Source organism: Protomyctophum bolini (genome assembly GCF_963924005.1).
Source record: "Protomyctophum bolini genome assembly, chromosome: 18".
Classification (NCBI taxonomy): domain Eukaryota; kingdom Metazoa; phylum Chordata; class Actinopteri; order Myctophiformes; family Myctophidae; genus Protomyctophum; species Protomyctophum bolini.
Genome location: NC_137879.1, coordinates 11,106,700 through 11,127,632, shown reverse-complemented (window position 1 = coordinate 11,127,632; position 20,933 = coordinate 11,106,700). Strand labels below are relative to the sequence as shown.

At 45.3% G+C, this 20,933-nt stretch overlaps 1 protein-coding gene across 4 annotated transcripts in view; it reads right to left on the bottom strand.

Annotated features, from left to right (window-relative positions):
• Nucleotides 1–338: 338 nt before the first annotated feature.
• Nucleotides 339–20,933, bottom strand: part of LOC308332613 (disks large homolog 5-like) — a 47,172-nt gene continuing 26,577 nt past the window's right edge. For 2 of the 4 annotated variants that reach the window (XM_080788589.1, XM_080788590.1), the window contains exons 18-38: nt 19,326–19,567; nt 18,460–18,670; nt 17,515–17,745; nt 17,049–17,175; nt 16,494–16,653; nt 15,719–15,849; nt 14,376–14,459; nt 13,625–13,808; nt 12,601–12,648; nt 11,682–11,844; nt 11,118–11,251; nt 10,208–10,378; nt 9,472–9,658; nt 8,980–9,128; nt 8,311–8,481; nt 7,708–7,904; nt 7,155–7,298; nt 6,493–6,620; nt 5,563–5,672; nt 4,528–4,637; nt 1,021–4,331 (exon numbers count right to left, since the gene is read on the bottom strand). In XM_080788589.1, the coding sequence (XP_080644715.1) occupies nt 4,228–4,331; nt 4,528–4,637; nt 5,563–5,672; nt 6,493–6,620; nt 7,155–7,298; nt 7,708–7,904; nt 8,311–8,481; nt 8,980–9,128; nt 9,472–9,658; nt 10,208–10,378; nt 11,118–11,251; nt 11,682–11,844; nt 12,601–12,648; nt 13,625–13,808; nt 14,376–14,459; nt 15,719–15,849; nt 16,494–16,653; nt 17,049–17,175; nt 17,515–17,745; nt 18,460–18,670; nt 19,326–19,567 (3,186 nt within the window). In that variant the 3' untranslated portion in view covers nt 1,021–4,227. Of the gene's footprint in view, nt 971–1,020; nt 4,332–4,527; nt 4,638–5,562; nt 5,673–6,492; nt 6,621–7,154; nt 7,299–7,707; nt 7,905–8,310; nt 8,482–8,979; nt 9,129–9,471; nt 9,659–10,207; nt 10,379–11,117; nt 11,252–11,681; nt 11,845–12,600; nt 12,649–13,624; nt 13,809–14,375; nt 14,460–15,718; nt 15,850–16,493; nt 16,654–17,048; nt 17,176–17,514; nt 17,746–18,459; nt 18,671–19,325; nt 19,568–20,933 lie in introns of those variants that run through there. The other 2 variants (XR_013965728.1, XM_080788591.1) reach the window with 2 other exon arrangements.

Genomic DNA, 20,933 nt, shown 5'->3' with positions numbered 1-20,933 from the left:
AACAGAGAGAGTCTCTCTGAGAGACCCATGACCCAGCTTGGCTTCACAGTAGAAGAGGAGACAAAAGCTATTTGATCATTTGTTATGACCCTCCGTGACTTTAAGGCCCAGGCCACACTACTCTGGGTCTTTTGCAAAACGGATATTTTCGTCCTCCGTTTTAGAAAAAAATCCCTGGCCATACGACAGAGATATCTATGTCCACACACAAACGCAGAAACGCATTGAACACAGGATAAAATCACTGCAGTAGCAGGTTTCAATTGTAGGCTATATTATATTTGATTTTATATTTACACTTGATTACAGTATAGCCAGAATTCTTCAGATTACTTACCAGGAATCAATTGTTGATGACACCCAAATATCCAAAGAAAGTTTTGTGTTGAACGCCCCCTCCAGACATACCCAGGGGGAAATCTATCAATAGTGTAGGTTACAGGTTTAGACTACTAATTCAATACACCTTTGACAATTAAAACAGTTTCATTGCAATCAAATATCTATTTAAATATGACATACAAGGAGTGTTTTATAAATGACCCATGCCCGTTATTGAATATAAAACACAACTAGCCGAACATTTTGGTATAGAAATGTGAACACTTTCCTTTATATTAACAGTATTTATTTTCTTTTAACATTTGATGCAAATTTTAGATTTCATTCAGAAGCAATCAGGACTGCTTCATCCAAGCTGAAAAGATGAAATGTTGACAATGTTGACGGACAAGCCAAAAGTCGTGCTTGTAAATACAGTTGACAGACAGCCATGAAACGAGACGCTGTCGGGGTGGAAACCTTGTATGTCCAAAACCCTTCCTTTTTTTAACCCATTCTGACCTGAGATCAGATTCATACGAGGTTTCCACTGGACAACACGCTGGTCTGATGAACCCATTCTGACCTGAGATCAGATTCTAAAAATGTCAGTCGTTCTTCGATTTTTCAAAAATAGCAGACCTACAAGCTCGTAGCGCGCCACTCGGTGGCGCGCTACGAGCTTGTAGATCTGCTATTTTTCAATAGCTAAAGCATAACATGATGCCAACACCAAAATGGGTTCCCGTTCAGAATGGGTTAAATTATTATTATTATTTTTAAATAGTGAAAATAGGGTTGACAATGTGTCGCGTTGTGAGTTTGTAGATGTGCTATTTTCACTGTGTTTACAGTTTGTGACTCTTGTATGATGATCAGGGCAGTGGTTCCCAAAGTGGGGTCCGGGGACCCCCAGGGGTCCTTGAGGGAGTTCCAGGTGGTCCCCCAGCTAAATGATAATTATGAACCAAATGGACCCTTATGGGTCTGTAACTCTGAGTGTACAAATGGAACCAAATGGAGATTTGTACACACTCGGTTAAATTTAAATTCATTTTACAATATAAATTGGGGGTCCAAGAGATAGAAATGCCATTAAATGGGGGTCCGTAGCCGCCCTAATGCATGTCAAACTGGGGGTCCTCTTATGGGGGTCCCTGGGCATATCTGGCTGATTAGTGTCAATTTGGGGGTCCTTGACATGAAAAGGTTTGGGAACCACTGAAGTAGGGCATTCATTATTAACCCATTCTGACCGGGCACCCATTTTGGTGTTGGCATCATGTTATGCTTTAGCTATTGAAAAATAGCAGATCTACAAGCTCATATCGCGCCACCGAGTGGCGCGATACGAGCTTGTAGGTCTGCTATTTTTGAAAAATTCGAAGAACGACTGACATTTTTAGAATCTGATCTCAGGTCAGAATGGGTTAATCAGACCAGTGTGTGTCCCGTGGAAACGTCGTATGAATCTGATCTCAGGTCAGAATGGGTTAAAACTGAGGCGGTTGAAATATGGAGATGAAAGGTTTCTACCCGACAGCAACGAAATAAAAGATCCCTTCTTAAATAATCCACTTCAGAAACAGGAGCAACGGACAAGTATTTAACCCATTCTGACCTGAGATCAGATTCATACGAGGTTTCCACGGGACACACACTGGTCTGATTAACCCATTCTGACCTGAGATCAGATTCTAAAAATGTCAGTCGTTCTTCGAATTTTTCAAAAATAGCAGACCTACAAGCTCGTATCGCGCCACTCGGTGGCGCGATATGAGCTTGTAGATCTGCTATTTTTCAATAGGTAAAGCATAACATGATGCTAACACCAAAATGGGTGCCCGGTCAGAATGGGTTAAATCAATATTGGTAATATCAGCACAATATTTAGATACAATTTAATCCATGAAGTGAAAACTAACGTACCTGTAACGCAAATTAAAATGAATAATATCTTGGTGTAAATACATGACTGGAAGGACATTATTGTAAAAAAAAAAAAAAGAAGTAAAGACACCTCTTTCTTTTGGCACAATGAGTTTCAAGCTTGAGGACAGAATCAGGCCATGGCAGATCATTAAGGAAAGGACATGCACATGCACGCTGCATGGACTGCAACAAAGTGGATGATTTAGATTTGCTCAAAATGTGTCTCGGAAAAAACGGAAAACGAGCTTCTTTCTAATAAACTACATAATATAACGCTATAATTTGTCTACCAAAAATAGGGATTCATAACCAACCGTCTGCGATGTGACTGGACAAATTAAATTATGGCAAAAACATATATAGGAATATACGAAGAGGGGAGACCCATTGTCCATTCTGTCCTCAGCTGTATTAACCACTTGAACCCCAGGATCCCAATTCAGGGGGGGGGCGGGGGGGGGGGGACGATGTTCCGCCAAAAATAGCAGATCTACAAGGTAATTGGTGCACCTGAGCGGCTGTGGCTCAGGAGGTAGAGCAGGTCGTCCAATGGGTCGGCGGTTCGAATCCCGGCTCCTCCGGTCCACATGTCGAAGTGTCCTTGGGCAAGACACTGAACCCTACATTGCCTACAATGAGTCGGTCGGCGTCGACTGTTTTCCGCTTCACCTCCCAATGTATGAATGAATGAACCATTGTAAAGCGCTTTGAGCACTTGGAAAAGCGATATAAAAATGCAATTCATTATTATCTATATAGCGCGGCGCCTTTATTCAAAGCGCTTCACAACGTTTCATTACATTCACCCCATCCACACACTGGCACCAACCTGCTTAGCGGGAGCTCTCGGGGATCAATACGTTGTTGTTTCCTCAAGAATACTTAGACAATACTGGGGCGCCACCACGCATAGGTGCTGTGTCAGCTTGTAGATCGGCTATTTGTAGAGATTTGGTGTTGGTATTGGAGAAAAATTAAATACAAAATGCGTACCAAGTACAGTCGCTACAAAGCTCTGTTTTACTATGCATAGAGGGATTAAGTGGTTACGTCTTGACTGACTTAAATGCATATTATCATCAATGCAGTCTACCTGTGGTCCTGAATATTCCTGGAATATAAAAAAAAGAATAAAAGGAGATGCCAGCGTTAGAAGGAAAACCAAAACATTCAAGTATGCGTTAACGTGAAATACTAGTGTAAACAAAAATGGCTACCGGCTGTACGTCACTACTGGAGTGGGGTTAATAGAATCAGTGCTATTACAAACCGGATATTGCTATAGTTGTGAGAACGTGTCGTACAGTAGCATTGTTTGTTTTTTGTCCAGGGCTGCGACGCCCTCACGGTGTACCATACTGCACGTCACGGCAGGTTCTCAACATCAGGTCCGCGGACCGCCAGGGGGTCCACATAACATGGACTCCTCTGTGTGTCTCTTGTTTTACTCTGAGAGCGAACCAAGGGAAACAACACTCAAGAGTGAAAAGTATTTTACAGCGAAGATCGGGTTCCCAGAGATGAAGACTTGCATGGGATGGTGGGGGCTCCGTGGTCTAGTAATGCGTTATCGCAGTGGTTCCCAAAGTGGGGTATAATGATAATTAGGAACCAAATGGACCCTTGGGTCTGTAACTCTGAGAGTGTACTAACGGGTCCATTTGGATCCATTCGTACACAGAGTTAAAATAAAATGGGGGTCCCAGAGAAATGCCATTAAATGGGGGTCTGTAGCCTAATTCAGGTCACACTGGAAATGAAAAATGGTTTTAAGAGTCTACTAGAGCCGTACAAATCTCTTATGGGGGACCCCTGGCATATATTTTCAAACTGGGGTCCGTGGGCTAATTAGTGTCAATTATGGGGGGTTCTTGACATGAAAAGGTTTGGGAACCACTGCATTCTCGAACTGGGGGGGGGGGGGGGGGGGGGGGGGGGGGCGAGAACCACCACCGCTGGTTGCAGACGATTCCGCTAAGGCGCTCCGTCTGGGATCCACAGGACCTTGTTCTGCTCCTGTTCCACGATGGTCAGGATCTGAGTGCAAATGTAGGACAGACTGCCTCCTTGTACGACACCTGAAAAACAACAGCACGGGGGGAGTGTTCCATTCAAATGGTGCAGTTATAGGTAAAGAATGTCACATTAGGCCCTTTCACATTAGCGTATTATAGTGCCACCAGGAGGCCACAACCTGACACAACCTGGTGGAGGAGACCTGTGCACCCGGCACCCCGAGGGGAACTCTTTCTAGTTAGATATGCCATGACTCACCTGTGAAGAACTTGCTGTAGTCCTGCTCTGTTTTCTGTGCAGTCTCAAACTGCTCCTTGGAATGTTTCTGAGAGACTTTATCCCGCAGGTAAAGAGGATCCTTCTGCTCTCTGAGAAGGGAAACAAGATCACAAACCATATCAAATAAAATACTGTAACCTGAAGACAATGGCACAGGATAGACACTGTAAGACATTGTTTCCCACTTTTTGGACTTGAGAACTATACTTTTAGAATGACCAGCTCAACAAGATCTAGCATTGTGGGTTTTCCTACTATAGAAGCCGTGAAGTGAGCCGACAGGCCCTTCTTGATGTCAATCACCAGTTCCTTTCCCCTCCATCAGGATTACTGCATGTTTTTTGTGAGGGTACCTACCCTAGTAGACACCCTTTACTGTACTGCCACTGTACTGTACTGTCAAGCCCCAAATCATCATATATACAGCCAATGTGTGTGTGTGTGTGTGTGTGTGTGTGTGTGTGTGTGTGTGTTAGTCTGCACAACAGTGACACTTGGTGATGAAAACAAACCACATGCTATTTTCGTGCTCGGACCCAGCCAGGGACACAGCCAGAGACACGCATAGCTCTACTGTACTGTACTGTCACTGTACTGTACTGTCACACCCACAATAATGTACACAGTTAATATGTGTGTGTGTGTGTGTGTGTGTGTGTGTGTGTGTGTGTGTGTGTGTGTGTACAACAGAGAGACACAAAGTTCTGTATAGGAGTGGTTGCACCACTCAAAAACACAAGAGTAGCTTGAGCATCTGTCTAAGGCCTCTGCGCGCGTATGTGTGCGTGCGTGCGTGCGTGCGTGCGTGCGTGCGTGTGTGTGTGTGTGTGCTAGCATGTGTGTGTGTGTGTTCTCCAGAACAATCAATGACATGAAATCAAATTGCAGAGAAACAACCACGACAACATGAGCACTTGACAGTAGACACAGCCGTGACATTTCTTTAGGTAGCAAAGAAAAGAAAATAATAATACAAAAACAACACAAACATCCATAATGGCGTGAACTACTCACTTTATCTGCTTGGCATTTTTGTAGCGAATGAATATGACGATTGGGTAGATGTGAACGCTGTGGAGTCGCTCGATGGCGTGAGGAGCTATGTCAAGCAAACAGTGACAGTTCTACGGGAGAAAATAGGACAAAACGTGAGAAATGGGCTGGGGAAATTGAACATAATCACCCCGACACACACAGTACACTGTCTTTTTTTACACTTGTTTCTAAAGTGTATCAGTGCTTACTTGGGCTTGTTTCCAAATGTTTTAAGCAATATTGCACGAGAGGGTGTGCTTTACGGTTGATTATTGGCACGACAATAATCAGCCTTGCTGCAGGAACGCTGCAGGAAGTGCCAATAGTCTATAGGTAAAGCACGACCCTCCAGTGTAACGTTGCGATCATACAGTTACCCTTCAAAAAAAGTAAAAAGTAAAAAAAAAACTCAATTTAATTAAAACTAGATTATTCGAAATTTATAATAAATCTAGCACCTTGATGAGACCTGATTAAAATGCCAAGTTAGTGCCAATTAGATTATAGAGAGTGTGCACATGCATAAAGTGAATGGCAGATCGAGTGGCAAAGTGAATTTAATGTCGTTTAAAGTCATTTAATGCAATCAAATAGGACTTTTCTTTTTGGATGTATCATGGGGCTGTCAAGGCCAGAAAGTAGTTGTTTGCTACTCAGTGGGCGTTCCCGCATAACTTCCAGGTATGATGATGATGTCATGCGCATACCCTCCATTGTATTTATTAATTTACTATATATTAAATGAATAAATACAACAAGCTAATGTTCAACTGGCCTGGGAATTATAAGCAATTAAATGATGTTGTTTTATTATCAACAGTGTGTAATTGAATCAGAAGTGTGCACTTTATGGAGAGATGGTCACAGTATTCTAGTTACTCAGTTCACACAGGCCTGCACACGGCGTACCCGCTCTGTGATTTCCTTAATTGAGGCGACAGTTGTCACGTCAAAGTGGCCGCTCCTTCGTTTGAAGTCGATGAAAACGCAATCCTTCACGCCTCGCTCAATGGCCTGCTGAGACGCCTTCATCACCTCTGGAAAGAAAAAACATGTTGAATAAGTTGAAGGGACTTTAAAACGTGTCGTTTTCAAGCGTATTTGCTTTGCTACCCTAATCCCGTTCAACTAACGAACGAGATGTGATGACCATAAATGACCCGAGACATTATAAACAAAGCAAACCGACACAGTGGTCCTTTCGGGTCGCGACGCCCCCTAAGAGAATCCCTGACAAGCACTTGAAATGTAGGAGTTGAGGCATTGCATTTAGTTTGACTGTGTTGAACACACAAATATTGTGATTTACAAACCGCGCACTGCGAGGCGTTTGTAGATCGATCAGCTATTTTCACAACTTTCTTTTATATTACTTTGGCCAATGTTTTACTAGTTTTTATAGTATGGTTTGTTGATTAGTTTTGATGCAGTAATGGTCTTTTTATTCTTTTTTTGTCATCTGGGGTGCGTTTCCTCCCCCCCCCCCCCACTCACTCACACACACACACACACACACACACACACACACACACACACACACACACACACCAAGCCAAGAGTCTAGAGCTCACCAGGCAGGCAGCGATAGAACTTCTCAGGGGCCTCTTTAACCAGCATGTCCTTACTGGCCTCCACCAGAGGCCCCAAGATCAGCACAGGTCTAGGGGACGAGCATTCCACCTTCTGCACCCGCTGGTACGCCAGGCTGACTCCCTCTGGACAGAGAGACAGAAAGAAAACACGTCAGTATCAGTGTTGCTTTTGTAGACCAAAACTATGACGAATAATGTTCGTCGACTACTTAATCTCCAGTTTGATCGATCCCCCGGTCGTTTCTTTGTGATTCTGCTTTTCTTTTTTTTTTGTCAAAGCATCCATCCGTTCTCTAGTTATGGCCATGTCTGGACAAAAATGTCAAGGAGAAGAAGAGAGCCGAGATACAGGCGTTTTCCCCAGAAAGAGAAAAAGGAAGCGAACGGCAGAGGAAATCTTGACGATCTCCTGGATTAGATTATAGAGGTGCTGCTTCTGCGCTGCTTACGGAACTCGCCTATCGGCCCGTTCCTGCCGCAACGCAGGCGTGCCATTAATGACGGTAAGTGCAATATTGCTTAAATTCCTCACCGTCCGTGATGGGGAAGGAGTCGGTGCTGATGGCGTCCAGCGCCATCATGTCCTTGCCGTCCTTGGACCCGCTGCGCTTGTGCTTCTGCTTCCTGCGGAAGAAGGAGCGGCGGGCGGCGGCCGACAGCGTCTTGCTGGCGCCGTTCTCGTCCTTCATGTCGGGCACGCTGTGCCTCCTGTACATCTCCTGGTCCATTCTGGTGGTGGGGAGAGAGTTGGAAAGTTAAGACATTAGATTACAGACCGTTCATGTGACATTAATTACACCATCGTTAGCCGATTTAAAGACCCCCAAAAAAAAAAAGGTCACCACAATCCTGGCTCTGCGTTGTCGCCCCTCAACTTCTCCGCTCGTCCAAAAATAAACTCACGCCTCTCATTGAAAATTAATTACTAGGCACGTCAGTCTCTCCCTGTCTGAAAAGGCCTTATATCTGCTGCTTTTGAACAGCCAAAGCAAAAATCTAAAATGACACAGATGCTTACAGAAGTGTTGGAAGAAATACTCAAGATTTGTTTTGCTCCATTCATACACTCTCAGAGTTAAATTAATACTGAAGATTGACATTTTTTAAAAGCGGTTGAGATCCACTGCTTCCTTACAGGTATTTACTAGGAATCTGCCCTTTCTCCATCTTGCGTGCGCTCTCGTCCAGCTGCCAGGCCACCCAGTAGCCAAAGTTTCCGCTGGGCAGAGTGTCTTCAACGTACAGGATGTCGTCTCTCTTAAAGCTCAGCTCCTGCTCCACCTCCGCCACCCGCTCATAAAGTGCTCTGTGTGGACAGACGGAAGGGGTTAGGGCTGGCACCATTTCAAATTAAAGACTACAATAAATTAATTGTCTCACAAATAATTGCGATTGACGATTTAATTGTGGGTTTTTTTTTGCATTGAACATTGGAACATATGAATAAAGAATACATTTCAGTTTGCCCCGTAATCAAGGGTAGATATGTCAAATAACTGAAATATACTAAGACATTTTTATACTTTTTTTTATACTTAAAAAAGGTTTTAAAACATAGCAGAAATAGCTGATGTACAAGCTCACAACACGTCTCAAAGTGACACGTATGAAAATGTTTCAACATGGTCTCAACGATTGTGACAATTATGCAAATAATGCGATTAGACTATTATGTAATTATTGTGACAGTCCTAGGGAGAGATTCATTCAAAGTGTCATCGATGTTTTTCCTGATGTCAGACGACGTGGCACGGTTATGAAATGGAAAAAACTAAAACATTATGGCGTGTGTCGTCGTGTTTACCTAACGAAGAACCCGTCTCCCGGGGAAGCTTTGACCATGGCCAGATCTTCCACACATCGTTGGACTTTAAACGTCGCCGTCTCAGCTGGTTTCAACATTTCCAGGTAAGCCTCCTCCGCTGTCTTCTTCTTCATGTGGACGCCATTGTACTGTTCGTAAAGCGCACACATTAATGAAACACAAACAGTGGGAAAAGTGGTCATAATTTACACAGCCAGACAGATAACAGACGCAGTGCAGATATTGGGTATTTGTCTATTGTTCCTTTATTTTTACTACTATTCCATCCATAATGCCAGTGTATATTACACAGTATGTGTGTCTGACAATATATATAAAAAATAGAAGTCTGCACACTGTAACTTTGTAAAACTCCTAGTCAAGGTTTTATTATATATTAACGCACTGTATTATAGAAGCGTTAATCTATAATAAACATGATGGCTTTGGACGGATGCTAAAAGGAGGATGACTCAATGCTGCTGCTGCTACCTCCAGTATCAGGTCTCCGGGCAGGAGACCTTCAGGGCTCTTGGCAGGGCTGTCGTCGTCCACACCTTCCACAAAGATCCCATGGAGGTTACCGCCACAGATCTGAACCCCCAGCTCCACCTGGGTCCTCTTCAGCCTCACCAGGCGGGGCGGCTCCGGGGCCTTGCGGGACCCTGTGCCAGGCAGCCTGAGAGAGAGAAGCAGACCATGTAAACACTCGCATAATATTGAGTTGAGTTAATAATTACTAACACACTTTTGCTGGGGAACTTTTAAGAATAAAAGGAACTAGAGTGCCAAGCAATGTTCCATTACTACCTCGTCTGATCTCTCTTTAGAAGCGTTAATATTCCAAACGAGATGCTTGGTTAAGTCAGAAATTAGGACAGAACATCAGCGTTCTGATCAAAACCATGGAGAGTGCCGTAGATTCAGAGATATAAAAGCAAGTCTTGCCGGCCCGAAAACAAGGAAGTGAAGTGGCTGCACGCATGCGCAAAACATGTCTGGGAGCTCTGACCAAGGCGTTTGGACGTTTACCTGAAGGAGCTGTGGGGGCGTGGTCTGTTTGGACGTTTACCTGAAGGAGCTGTGGGGGCTGGTGGCGGGCGTGGTCTGTTTAGAGTACGTTTACCTGAAGGAGCTGTGGGGGCTGGTGGCGGGCGTGGTCTGTTTGGACGTTTACCTGAAGGAGCTGTGGGGGCTGGTGGCGGGCGTGGTCTGTTTGGACGTTTACCTGAAGGAGCTGTGGGGGCTGGTGGCGGGCGTGGTCTGTTTGGACGGAGGCGTCATGGTGCCCTCCTCGTCCTGCTCGCTCAGCGTGTCGATGGCGGACATGTTGTCCGGGGTGGTGGCGCCGCTGTCTGCCGGGCTCAGCTGACTGCTGCCGCTGGACTCTATCTGAGAGCTGAGGGGACAAAAAAATAATAATCTTTTCCTTAATGGTCCATTAAGACCTTAAGGCTTATTAAGGCTGAGAACGTGAGAGTCTAGACCAGTGGTTTTCAAACTTTTTCATATCAAGACCCGTTATATTTTCGTTATTTGAGCCACGGACCACCGTTTGATGAGATTTAACGTTGCAGACGCAAGACCAATGAATTTTGTTATCGTTGGATACGAATTTGTTCACAATTCCATGCTTGATTGATGTGGTAACATAGAGAGATAACAGGCTAAATCTAAATAACAGAGCTGGAGTGGTTTCCTTAAGGCTCATACATAGTCTGGATTTACGGTGGTGGGGTGACCACCGAACTACAACATGACGTCACGAGCCGCGGTGAAGAGCAAACCACCGCCACCACTCCAGCCCTTCTCTCTGTTTTTACTCACCACCGCTCAACGTTATTTCAGCTCCGGTGGTCAGCTCACCACCGGAGCGGTGGTCACCTTACCACCGAAAATCCAGACTATGAATAGGCCTTTAGCCCGAGCGGGAGTGGTTTCCTTACCCCAAACGGGAGTGGTTTCCTTACCCCGAGCGGGAGTGGTTTCCTTACCCCGAGCGGGAGTGGTTTCCTTACCCCGAGCGGGAGTGGTTTCCTTACCCCGAGCGGGAGTGGTTTCCTTACCCCGAGCGGGAGTGGTTTCCTTACCCCGAGCGGGAGTGGTTTCCTTACCCCGAGCGGGAGTGGTTTCCTTACCCCGAGCGGGAGTGGTTTCCCAGCTGGAACATGTGAGGGTTGTACTGAGCCAGGATGGTGACGGTGTCACACTGCTGGCCAATCACCAGCCGCGCCTGCTGCTCGTTGGCGTTCCGCAGGTTGATCCCGTTGAACTGAAACCACAAGTTTTCAAATGTATAAAAATATATATTTTGAAAATAGCAGCAGATTGCGACGCATTGTGAGCTTGTAGATCGGCTATTATCAAATCGTAGAAACGTGTAGTGGGTAATGTATGTTTTGTAATAATAATCAAAATTACATACATACGTTACATACGTAACTAGTAACTAAAGTTTTCAAATAATTGTGGTGGAGTTTGGAAAAGATCAAACAATCTTACTTGAGTAAATGTACTTAGTTACTTCGCACCACTGGTCAGTAGTTAGTGTATAAGTACCTCCAAGCGGGCCTGGTGGGTAGTAGTTAGTAGTAGTTAGTGTATAAGTACCTCCAAGCGGGCCTGGTGGGTAGTAGTTAGTAGTAGTTAGTGTATAAGTACCTCCAAGCGGGCCTGGTGGGTAGTAGTTAGTGTATAAGTACCTCCAGTAGCTGGTCTCCGTACTCCATGCGGGCCTGGTGGGCGATGCTGCCCGCCGTCACCTTGGACACAAACACTCCGCCGTTCTCGCCGCTCACGATGGAGATGCCGAGTGGCTCCGCCCCTTTCTGCACCGTCACGTTGCGTGGTTCTTCTAAATACGGCCTTTTCGGGGGAGGGGGGGAGCAAGGGGGAGGGAACGGTAAAGGTCATTTTAACCACCTCCCTATTGCAGGGGACATACATTCGCAGAAAATATCAGATCTACCATCTCACAAGATCGGCAAAGAGGTTTTGGTGTAGAGGGAAATGAATAGCAGAGACCAAATACAGAGAGAACGGTACTGAGGGTTTGCAGATCATCTGAATCATGACAGATGAACCGAGTCATACTCATAATAGATATATTTCACTATTATTTGCACTGTTAAAAAACTGTTGCACTGTTTAAAACGTCAAGCAAGAACAAGAACATACCATATAATACTAAAAGGCAAAAGAGACTGCTATGAGAGTCAAAGCGATCATGAGCAGAGAAAAGCAACGCAGCTCCCTAGACCGACATAAATAAAGATGCGCTCCCTGCCGTCCGTTCTCTGTTACAAGGTTTCAACGTGCAGAAACGGAGACGAGCCCAGCATGCACGAATAATGGCATTCTAGATGATTCCAAGTCATGCGATCGTACAGTACAGATCATACAGTACAAGATTCAGCAGCACTCTGAATTAATCAGAAGCGCAGCAAAAATAATGAGGCCTTTCACAGGCAACGGCGTCTATTTGAACAAACGTTCAGGGCTGTCAAACCAAAAAAAATCGAGTACTGTGCTCAGTCTCTTGGAAAGCATGGTGTATGGAATGTTCGCAGGTATCAAGGGTGGGGTGCAACGTTTGCTCCGAGCAGCGCTTAACAAACACACCTCAAGCTTTTTAAAGAGAAGAACTTATCCTTAGCCTGCAGGGGGAGCCTGTGAGAAGGTAGAGATTGAGAAGGAAACGATGGAGAAGAGAGAAGTTATCATCTAGATCTACACCAGCGGTTCTCAAGCTTCTTTCATTTCAAGGACGACTAATTTGGCCAAGGACCCCCAGAACTCCCTGGGGGAGAGACCCCCTGGAACCCCTCCTCAAGGACCCCTGTGGGTCCCCGGACCACACTTTGAGAACCACTGATCTAGTACAGTGATGGAGGGGAGGAGTATCACATGACTGGCAGGTGGGTGACATGATTTGGGGCCATGATGGATAGATGGTGAACCTGCTAACGATGTGGCCTGCTAAGAAAAGTGGGACGCTGTTGTTTACTGTTTCAAAAGGACTTTATCAGGTTGGTGCCTTGCATGGTTTGCATCGGTGTGTGAATGGGTGTATGTAATGCACAATCTCTGAAAAAGCGCCTTGGACAAATAAATGCACCATTTACCATTTACGCTGATGCAGGCAAGTTATTCAATTATTATTAGAATAAATAAAAGCACGTTATTACTCTGATGCAGGCGGTTTCTGCAATAATTATTAGAATAGAGGGTATGCACTTGCATAATGTGAGTGGCAAATAGAGTGTCAAAGTGAGTGTAACGTTGTTTAACTTTGTTTTATGCAATCAGATAGGACTTCAGAAAGTAGGCGTTCCCGCATAATTTCCGGGTATGAAGATGATGTCACGCATACCATCTATAAGCCCACAGGGGTTCACAATTTTTTTAGCTCGAGACCCCAAAAGATAAAGTTTGTGTTTCACGGGGACACAAACTAACTTACATAATGAATTAAATCACTTCAGCCCTAATACTTAATAGGGCACTATTTTTCCTGAAATTCTTTTGAAAAGTAAAAAATGTCGCCCCGACCGCATGTCCGACCGCTGTGTTTCCGCATGTCGGACCTCCGGTGTGTCGGACCTGTGTGTGCATCCCGTGTGGGGGCATCTATCTGGGCCTGTACCTGTCGCTGCGCGGCCTGTCTCCGACCGGCGCGGGGCTGACGGAGATCCTGGGAGGCAGCGTCGTGGAGATGGAGATGGAGCTCTGCGACGACGGCGTGCTGCCGAAGGACGACGTCTCCATCATGTTGACGGGAGACATGGGAGGAGGCGTGGGGCTGCTGCACTCTGAGTGAGACAGGGAGCCTGGACAACACAACACCACCGTCATTTACACCCATGTCATCAACAATATGGTCCTTATCAAGACCATGCAATGGAGGCAATATGGACAACAATATGGTCCTTATCAAGACCATGCAATGGAGGCAATATGGACAACAATATGGTCCTTATCAAGACCATGCAATGGAGGCAATATGGACATTTCCTATGTACTATGTACTAGGGCTCTAAGCAACTAGTCGACTATTCAACTAGTCGACTAGTAAATCAACCTTGTTTGGTACTAGTTCACTAGTTGATAAGGAAAAAAAAGAGGCCTCAAGATCAGCACCAATGTCACCAATGTACACAGTTTTTAAATGTAAACTATTATTTAAAACATAATAATAGGTAGGCAAACTAGACAACTAGTCAAAATCACTAGAAGTGAAAGCCCTGCCATACTGTGTAGTGTGTACCATGAGTAGGCGACTAGGAAACGCGGAAGTGAAAACAACGTGAAACAGCGCTGTACAACAACTTTGCTTTATGTTTACTTATGTGGTCGGTAAAGACTGAGGTTAGAGTTAAGAGTCACTCCATAGTTACCTCTGTCAGAGCCAGTTGCACGTGGATACCGTGTTGTTGGGAGTTTAATGCGTTCCGTCCTGAACTGTAAAGTAGTGGAAGATCCTAGAGAGACAAAGTCAATATTCACAGCTCATGTTAGGCGAGGAAAGTCTGGTCGTTTAGGCCTACATGCAGTGCAGTAGAGCTGAGGGCTGCTTCTCCATTATTTGATTAAAATACAATCATAAAAATACAAAATAGAGCAGACGGACGTAAAAAATACACAATAATAATCAAATATAGTGTTTGAGAAATCTAGTTCAGTCCCTGCCGTCCCTTATGGAACTAATCAGGTGTTTTGGTGAATTTTCAGGCTACAAGGTGAACAACACCAAATCCTAAATAATCTGAGAGACTTAGGTAACAGTTAATAGGTTTTTTTAAAGGATTTACTTATTTGGGAAAAAAGATAACCGACAATGTAGGAGAGTTGATTCCATCAAACTATGACCCCATTATAACATCAGTTACATAATCTATTAATAGATGGACACTGCTACCCTTAAGTCAGTGGTTCTCAACCAGTGGTCCGGGGACCACCAGTGGTCCTTGAGGGGGTTCCAGGTGGTCCCCAGCTGAATAATGGAGAGTTGGTAACCTAATTTACCCTCATATAGATCTTTAACTCTCGAGAGCGTAAAATGGTTTCATTTTACGCTCTCAGTCAACAGTGACATTATTGTTAAACATTTGAGTTAGATAATTTACACAATTAGAGAATGTAGAAGAATTGATATTTTGATCAACGTCTCCCTGTTGTCTCTCCTAATGGTACCAACATCAATACAGCATGGAATTGTGCACAAAATCGCATCCAACGACAACAAAATATTCTTTCGTTTTGGGTCTGAGTAGTCTAGGAAAATTGGCCTCAGATCCTGTGCAGCAGAGGCGTGGCCCAGTGCGTTGCATTTCAAATGAAATGCGAATCAAAAGACAGGGGCGGGTTCCACATGGAGTGGGCGCTACATCTAAATAAGACGGAAGGGAAACAATTGCTCCTTGAGCGGTGGTGGCCTACTACAATTCAATTTGGAATTGGATTCCCTTCGGACTATTTTCATGGTATGCACAGTGCTTCAGACCGGAAAGGGGAGTGTCCGCTCAGATTCTGAGCGCAACGTACTTCCCTCACAGGGATACGTTCCTTTTTTCCCAGAAGTTCCTTTTTTCTCGCCCGCCTAGTGGCGAAAAATAAAACTTCTGGGAACTCAGATTAGGGTCTGAGAGGCTACATCTCATCAAATGGCGGTCTGTGGCTCAAACGCCAAATAAAGAATGGGCCTTGAAAAAAACCCCCACTGGCTTCAGTGTTTATTTACCCAGTAGTCTGGCGCTGGAGGGCAGGGAGTTGGTACTGTGTGGTGCTGGGTGACTGTGGGCAGTCTCAGAGAACTCTCCTCCAGAGCGTTTGTGGCTGAGGTCCAGACTGAGGCGTCCTTGATGCTGGGGACTAGATTTGGAGGGAAAAGCCATGAGTTAAGGGCCATCCATCCACACCAATGTCCAGAACTATACATATGCGCCATCGTTAAAAGTACTTTTAACCCATTTACCAATTAAAATAAAAAAATGTAACTCATTTACCAATTCAATTCAAAAAAAGAAAAAAAAAACTTCTATATCCTAAAAGGATAGTTAACATTTTTCATGTCAAGGACCCCCAGAATTGTTGTGTATTTGGCCGCAGACCCCCATGAAAATATGTTTTTCCAGGGACCGCCAGAAACAATGCTTTGAGTTAAAAACGTTCGCTCTGAAAGAATGCATATTCAAAGATTTGCGCCATTTTTCCAAAAATATCAGATCTACAAGCTATAGATAGCACCGAGTGCCACGCTATGAGCTTGTAGATCTGCTATTTTTCAATAGCTAAAGTATAACATAACGCATAAAACACCAAAAGGGGTCCCCAAGCGGACATGGCAACAGTCCAGGGAAGGAGGAGGAGGAGGGGGTTGGATCTCACCTGGTGTGTGACTATGGGTGGACTCCTAGACCAGGAGGTGGAGGAGGAGGGGGTTGGATCTCACCTGGTGTGTGACTATGGGTGGACTCCTAGACCAGGAGGAGGAGGAGGAGGGGGTTGGATCTCACCTGGTGTGTGACTGTGGGTGGACCCCTGGCCCAGGAGGTGGAGGAAGAGGAGGAGGAGGAGGAGGAGGGGGTTGGATCTCGTGGCTCCAGGCGGTGTAGACCGGGTGCCTTATCACAGCCGTCTCAGCGGGGCAGGGGGCCAGGCCTCGATGGGGAGGGTCTGCACGCCCAAAGGATGGGAGACACCACGGAACAGGGTGAGAGAGAGAGAGAGAGTCAGAAGCAGAGATGATAATATGTTATTTATTTATCCTAGAGGCTGATCACAATCACTTCAAACCCTAAATCAAGATTTTATTATTTCTAGGCATGAGTACTTGATGCACGCACGGGTGCGCATGCACGGGTGCTCGTGCACGCACACACGCACACATGCACACACGTACACACTACACACAGTATTGTTCGTACTTGGACCGCAAAGTCCTGTAAGATAAAAATGTGCCCTTGATTATTCAATTAATCAAGAGAAACATAACCGATTGTTGTAACCCAACAAAAGACTGTGAGGGTGGTTAGGGTGGCAGCCGGGAGGGAGAGGCCGAGGGGACTTACGGGCAGACATGGTGCTGCTGTAGCCTGGCGGTACGAAGGGCATGCTGTAGCGATGGGAGCGCATGGGAGAGAAACGCACCAGGTCCACCGGCTCTGGGGACTGCTCGTCAGTGGAGAAACCATGGACCTGCACAGGAGGACAACAGTAGGTGGGAAAAGTACTTGACCCGAGGTCAACATTCAAAAAGATTCTTCTAAATCATTCAATCACAGTTTTCTGAAAAACCGCATGTTTTTGTCAGTCGTTCTCAAACATATTCATGTCAAGGACCCCCAAAAGTAATTGGCCAAGAATACAAGGGCACATAATGTGTTAAGATGGGGGGTCCGCAGACAAATATAGATAATTACGGTATGGGGGTCCTTGACATGAAATAGATTGAGAACCACTGGCATAGAAACATAATCTTTTTTCAAAAAAAAATTTGAAGACATTAGTAGAAGGTGAAAATGGGTTGATACATACCTGGATAGGCATGATGGGGATGTGCAGAGGGGTGACGTTTCGCCTTAGCGCCGGGGCAGACTTGGGCCGGTAGCGCTTCCTGTCCTGCTCCTCCGTCCTCGGCCTTTTCCCACCCTCCTCCTCCTCCTCCTCGGCGGGGGGCTTCCTGGAGCCCGTCATCTTGGAGGACTCCGCCGGAGACGACGAGGTGTCTGCGTAGTAGTGCTGCTTCCCCGCCGTGTCCCCGCTGTCCTGTAGGGGGCAGCGTCGTCAGGATCATGACATTTTACTTGGGACCATTCACTACAGTTCGATTGACAATTTGACTGCGTTTTGGAGTGCCACTGCCCTGTCCAGAGCCCGGGGCAGTGGCTATTTGTAGTGCTTCTGGACAACCACTGTGTCCGACCGACACAGTGGTTGGGGGGTCCGCAGTCCGCACTGCACTCTCTGTGGGGGTGTGGAACGTGTGTCGAATTCGAAGTCGGTGGGGCGAACGGTTCTCGAGTTACGTGCATTACAACAGTACACACACACACACACACAGAGACTTGGTGCATTTATAGTTAGAGATGTCAATGTCCCTTGGAACATATATACAAATCAAATTGAGATGTCTGTGTAGTGTGCCTTTTAGGCATTGTAAAGAAGAAAAAAACAACCAACGCCACGTCGGAAGTCTCCGCGTTTCCTAATCGCAGCCATAGCTGCCTCGATTACATCTGAGTGATAAGAAACCTACTGTCCAATCCGCTAACGTCAATCAGTCTTTCTGACATGAAAAAAATTAAAAATACATGAATGAATAAATGAATGAATAAAAATGTATTCTGAACTTTGCGATTCGATTTAAATATTGAGTCATGAAAAAAAAAAAATCGCGATATATTTTTCGATATACCACCACTACGAAAGAATCTCAAATGAGTATAAATATGTGCCAATAGTGACGGACGGTTGGTTTACCAGGGGGCTTAGCGGCCGGGCCGGGGAGGAGGCTGACGGCGTTCCGTTGCCCGTGGCGGTGATGGTGGAGTCGGACGCCGAGCTGTTCTGCTGCCGGTGCTTGAACCGGAACGAGTCGCTCCTGGCGGGCGGCGTGGGAGGAGGGGCCGGAACGGGAGGACCCCCCCCGGCCCCCCCCTCCGACTTGGAGCTCTGCGGGGAGTGGTGCCCCCTGCATTGGGCATAGTGTTGATTAGGACAGCAAGTTTTGTTTTAGTCATAGTCTTTTGAATGAAACTTAAATTTAGTTTGAGTCATATTTTAAGTCCTATACTAGTATTTTAGTATTAGTCTAGTTTTAGTGGACTAAATATAATTTTAGTTGACTAAATCTATTGATTTAGTCGACCAAAATGTATTTTGGCGGGCCTTGATGGCGTCAGATTTTGCACTTTGTTACATGCTGAAAATAGCAGATCTACAAGCTCACAACGCGTCGCAGCGCGGAGAGTTGTGAGCTTGTAGATCTGCTATTTTCAGCATGCAATATCCCAAAACTTATTTGCCATTTTTTACTATTTTGAAAATCATTTGTAGAACTATGTTAAAAGGTTTTTTTAAATAGTAAAAAATGACAAATAAGTTTAGGGATAAGGGGTGGCGCAAGATATAACCCATAATGTCTTGTCTTTTAGTTCTACCGGATTATAGTCCCTCCATAACATTTTAGTCTAGTTCTAATTTGTTGATCAAATTGTCAGTATAGTATTCAGTTATAGCTTTAGTCATCAGAGCTTAGTTTTCATTTAGTTTTCCTCAGGCGAAAAAAAAAAGGTAGTCGACGAACATATTTCGTCATAGTTCTAGTCAATGAAATCAACACCGACCTGGGCAGCTGCGACAGGGACAGGTAGTCCAGCTTGGGGGGCGCGGCGTCGACGGGCCTCTTGAACGCGTCCACCACGTCGAAGATGGACTTGCGCTGCTTGACGGGCTTCTTGTAGATGGAGAGCTGGGCGCACGCCTCGGGTACGGAGGCTCCTCCCACTCCCACCATCACCTTGGGCCACGTGCCCCCGGCGCTGGCCTTCTCCTGCGTTCTGTCCGGAGAGGACTGCTGGTGGTAGGGCTGGCACGGTTACACATTTTAAAGTTGACCATTGATTGTTTGTATTGAACCTTGGAACGTTTTAAAAGTGTAAATAATTCCGTTTGTCTTTTAGGCTTCGTGATCACAAATTGCACAGGGCACTTTTTGACAAATAACTAAAAGATACAAAGAAATCACTGACACGTAGGTGCTCCGATCGATCGGCCAAGGATCGGACAATTTCCACTCCAAAGGGCGAGGGCAAGAAGTGCACGCATCCGCCTGGGTGACGGCAGATTGCTGGGCGAGCGCTTTCAGATCAACATATGGAATGAATTCTAATCTGTACTGGCCATATATGGAGCGTGTCTGAGTGTACATGGTTTCATGAGGTCAGATCAGGGGGGCAGTCAGACAGATTTTTTGTGAAGCCACTAAGGAAATGAAAGTTCATATAATGGCCTGTTGTGGCGCTATCATTGGGCTCAAAAAAACCCATAGCCCCATAGAAGTCCATGTATTTGGGCCCAACTTCACCTAGACTGTATTACCTTAATAAACATGGTCATGAATACTTTTCGCTTCCAGTCACTAGTTTAAAGTCTCATTTCTAATGTCATAATATTCTTTTTGGAAAATGATGGCCCCATTTATAAAAGAAATGACCATAAAGTCGCGCATGTTCTGAGGGGCGTGGCTACCGTTACAGTTCATGAACGGGATTCCCCACCCACTCGAGTCAAAATAAAAACCAACGAAGAAGAAGGGGGGAAGTCCTGCCTCGTTGTCTGGGCCAGCCAATGGCCAAACTGGGCTCAAACGGAGCTTGAAAGATGGCGACTTACAGTGCAAGGGATTTCAGGCTTCATTTTACGTTCACGTTAGACCCGGGGAACGCTTTGTCCATATTTTTTTACAGTCTATGGGTCAGATCAACATTATGGAATGTCAGAACAGGTCAGCTCTATATATAATAAGGGTGGCTGCGGGGGCAGTGTCTTGAGTGTACAGGCTTTGATGAGGTGTGGCCATGGAGTGTGTCTGAGTGTACAGGGTTTGATCAGGTCAGATCAACATATTGAATCAGGTCAGGTCTATATATATATGGCGATCTAAGGGTGGCTGCGGGGGCAGTGTCTTGAGTGTACAGGGTTTGAATTTTTAATGGACAGGCTCCATATGTGCAGATCTAGGTGATGATCCAGTCTTCTCCATGTATTGCTAACCAGGGTTTGATGAGGTCAGTGTTGAGTCACTGACAGGTTTTCATAGCCTACGGTCACAATAATATAGTTTTTCATCTTTTCATCAGGCTTAAACATTCTCCCACACACACACATGCAAAATTAATCGTAGTTATCTCAAATAATTGCGATAAAGGTGACCATGTATTCATTGTGACTGT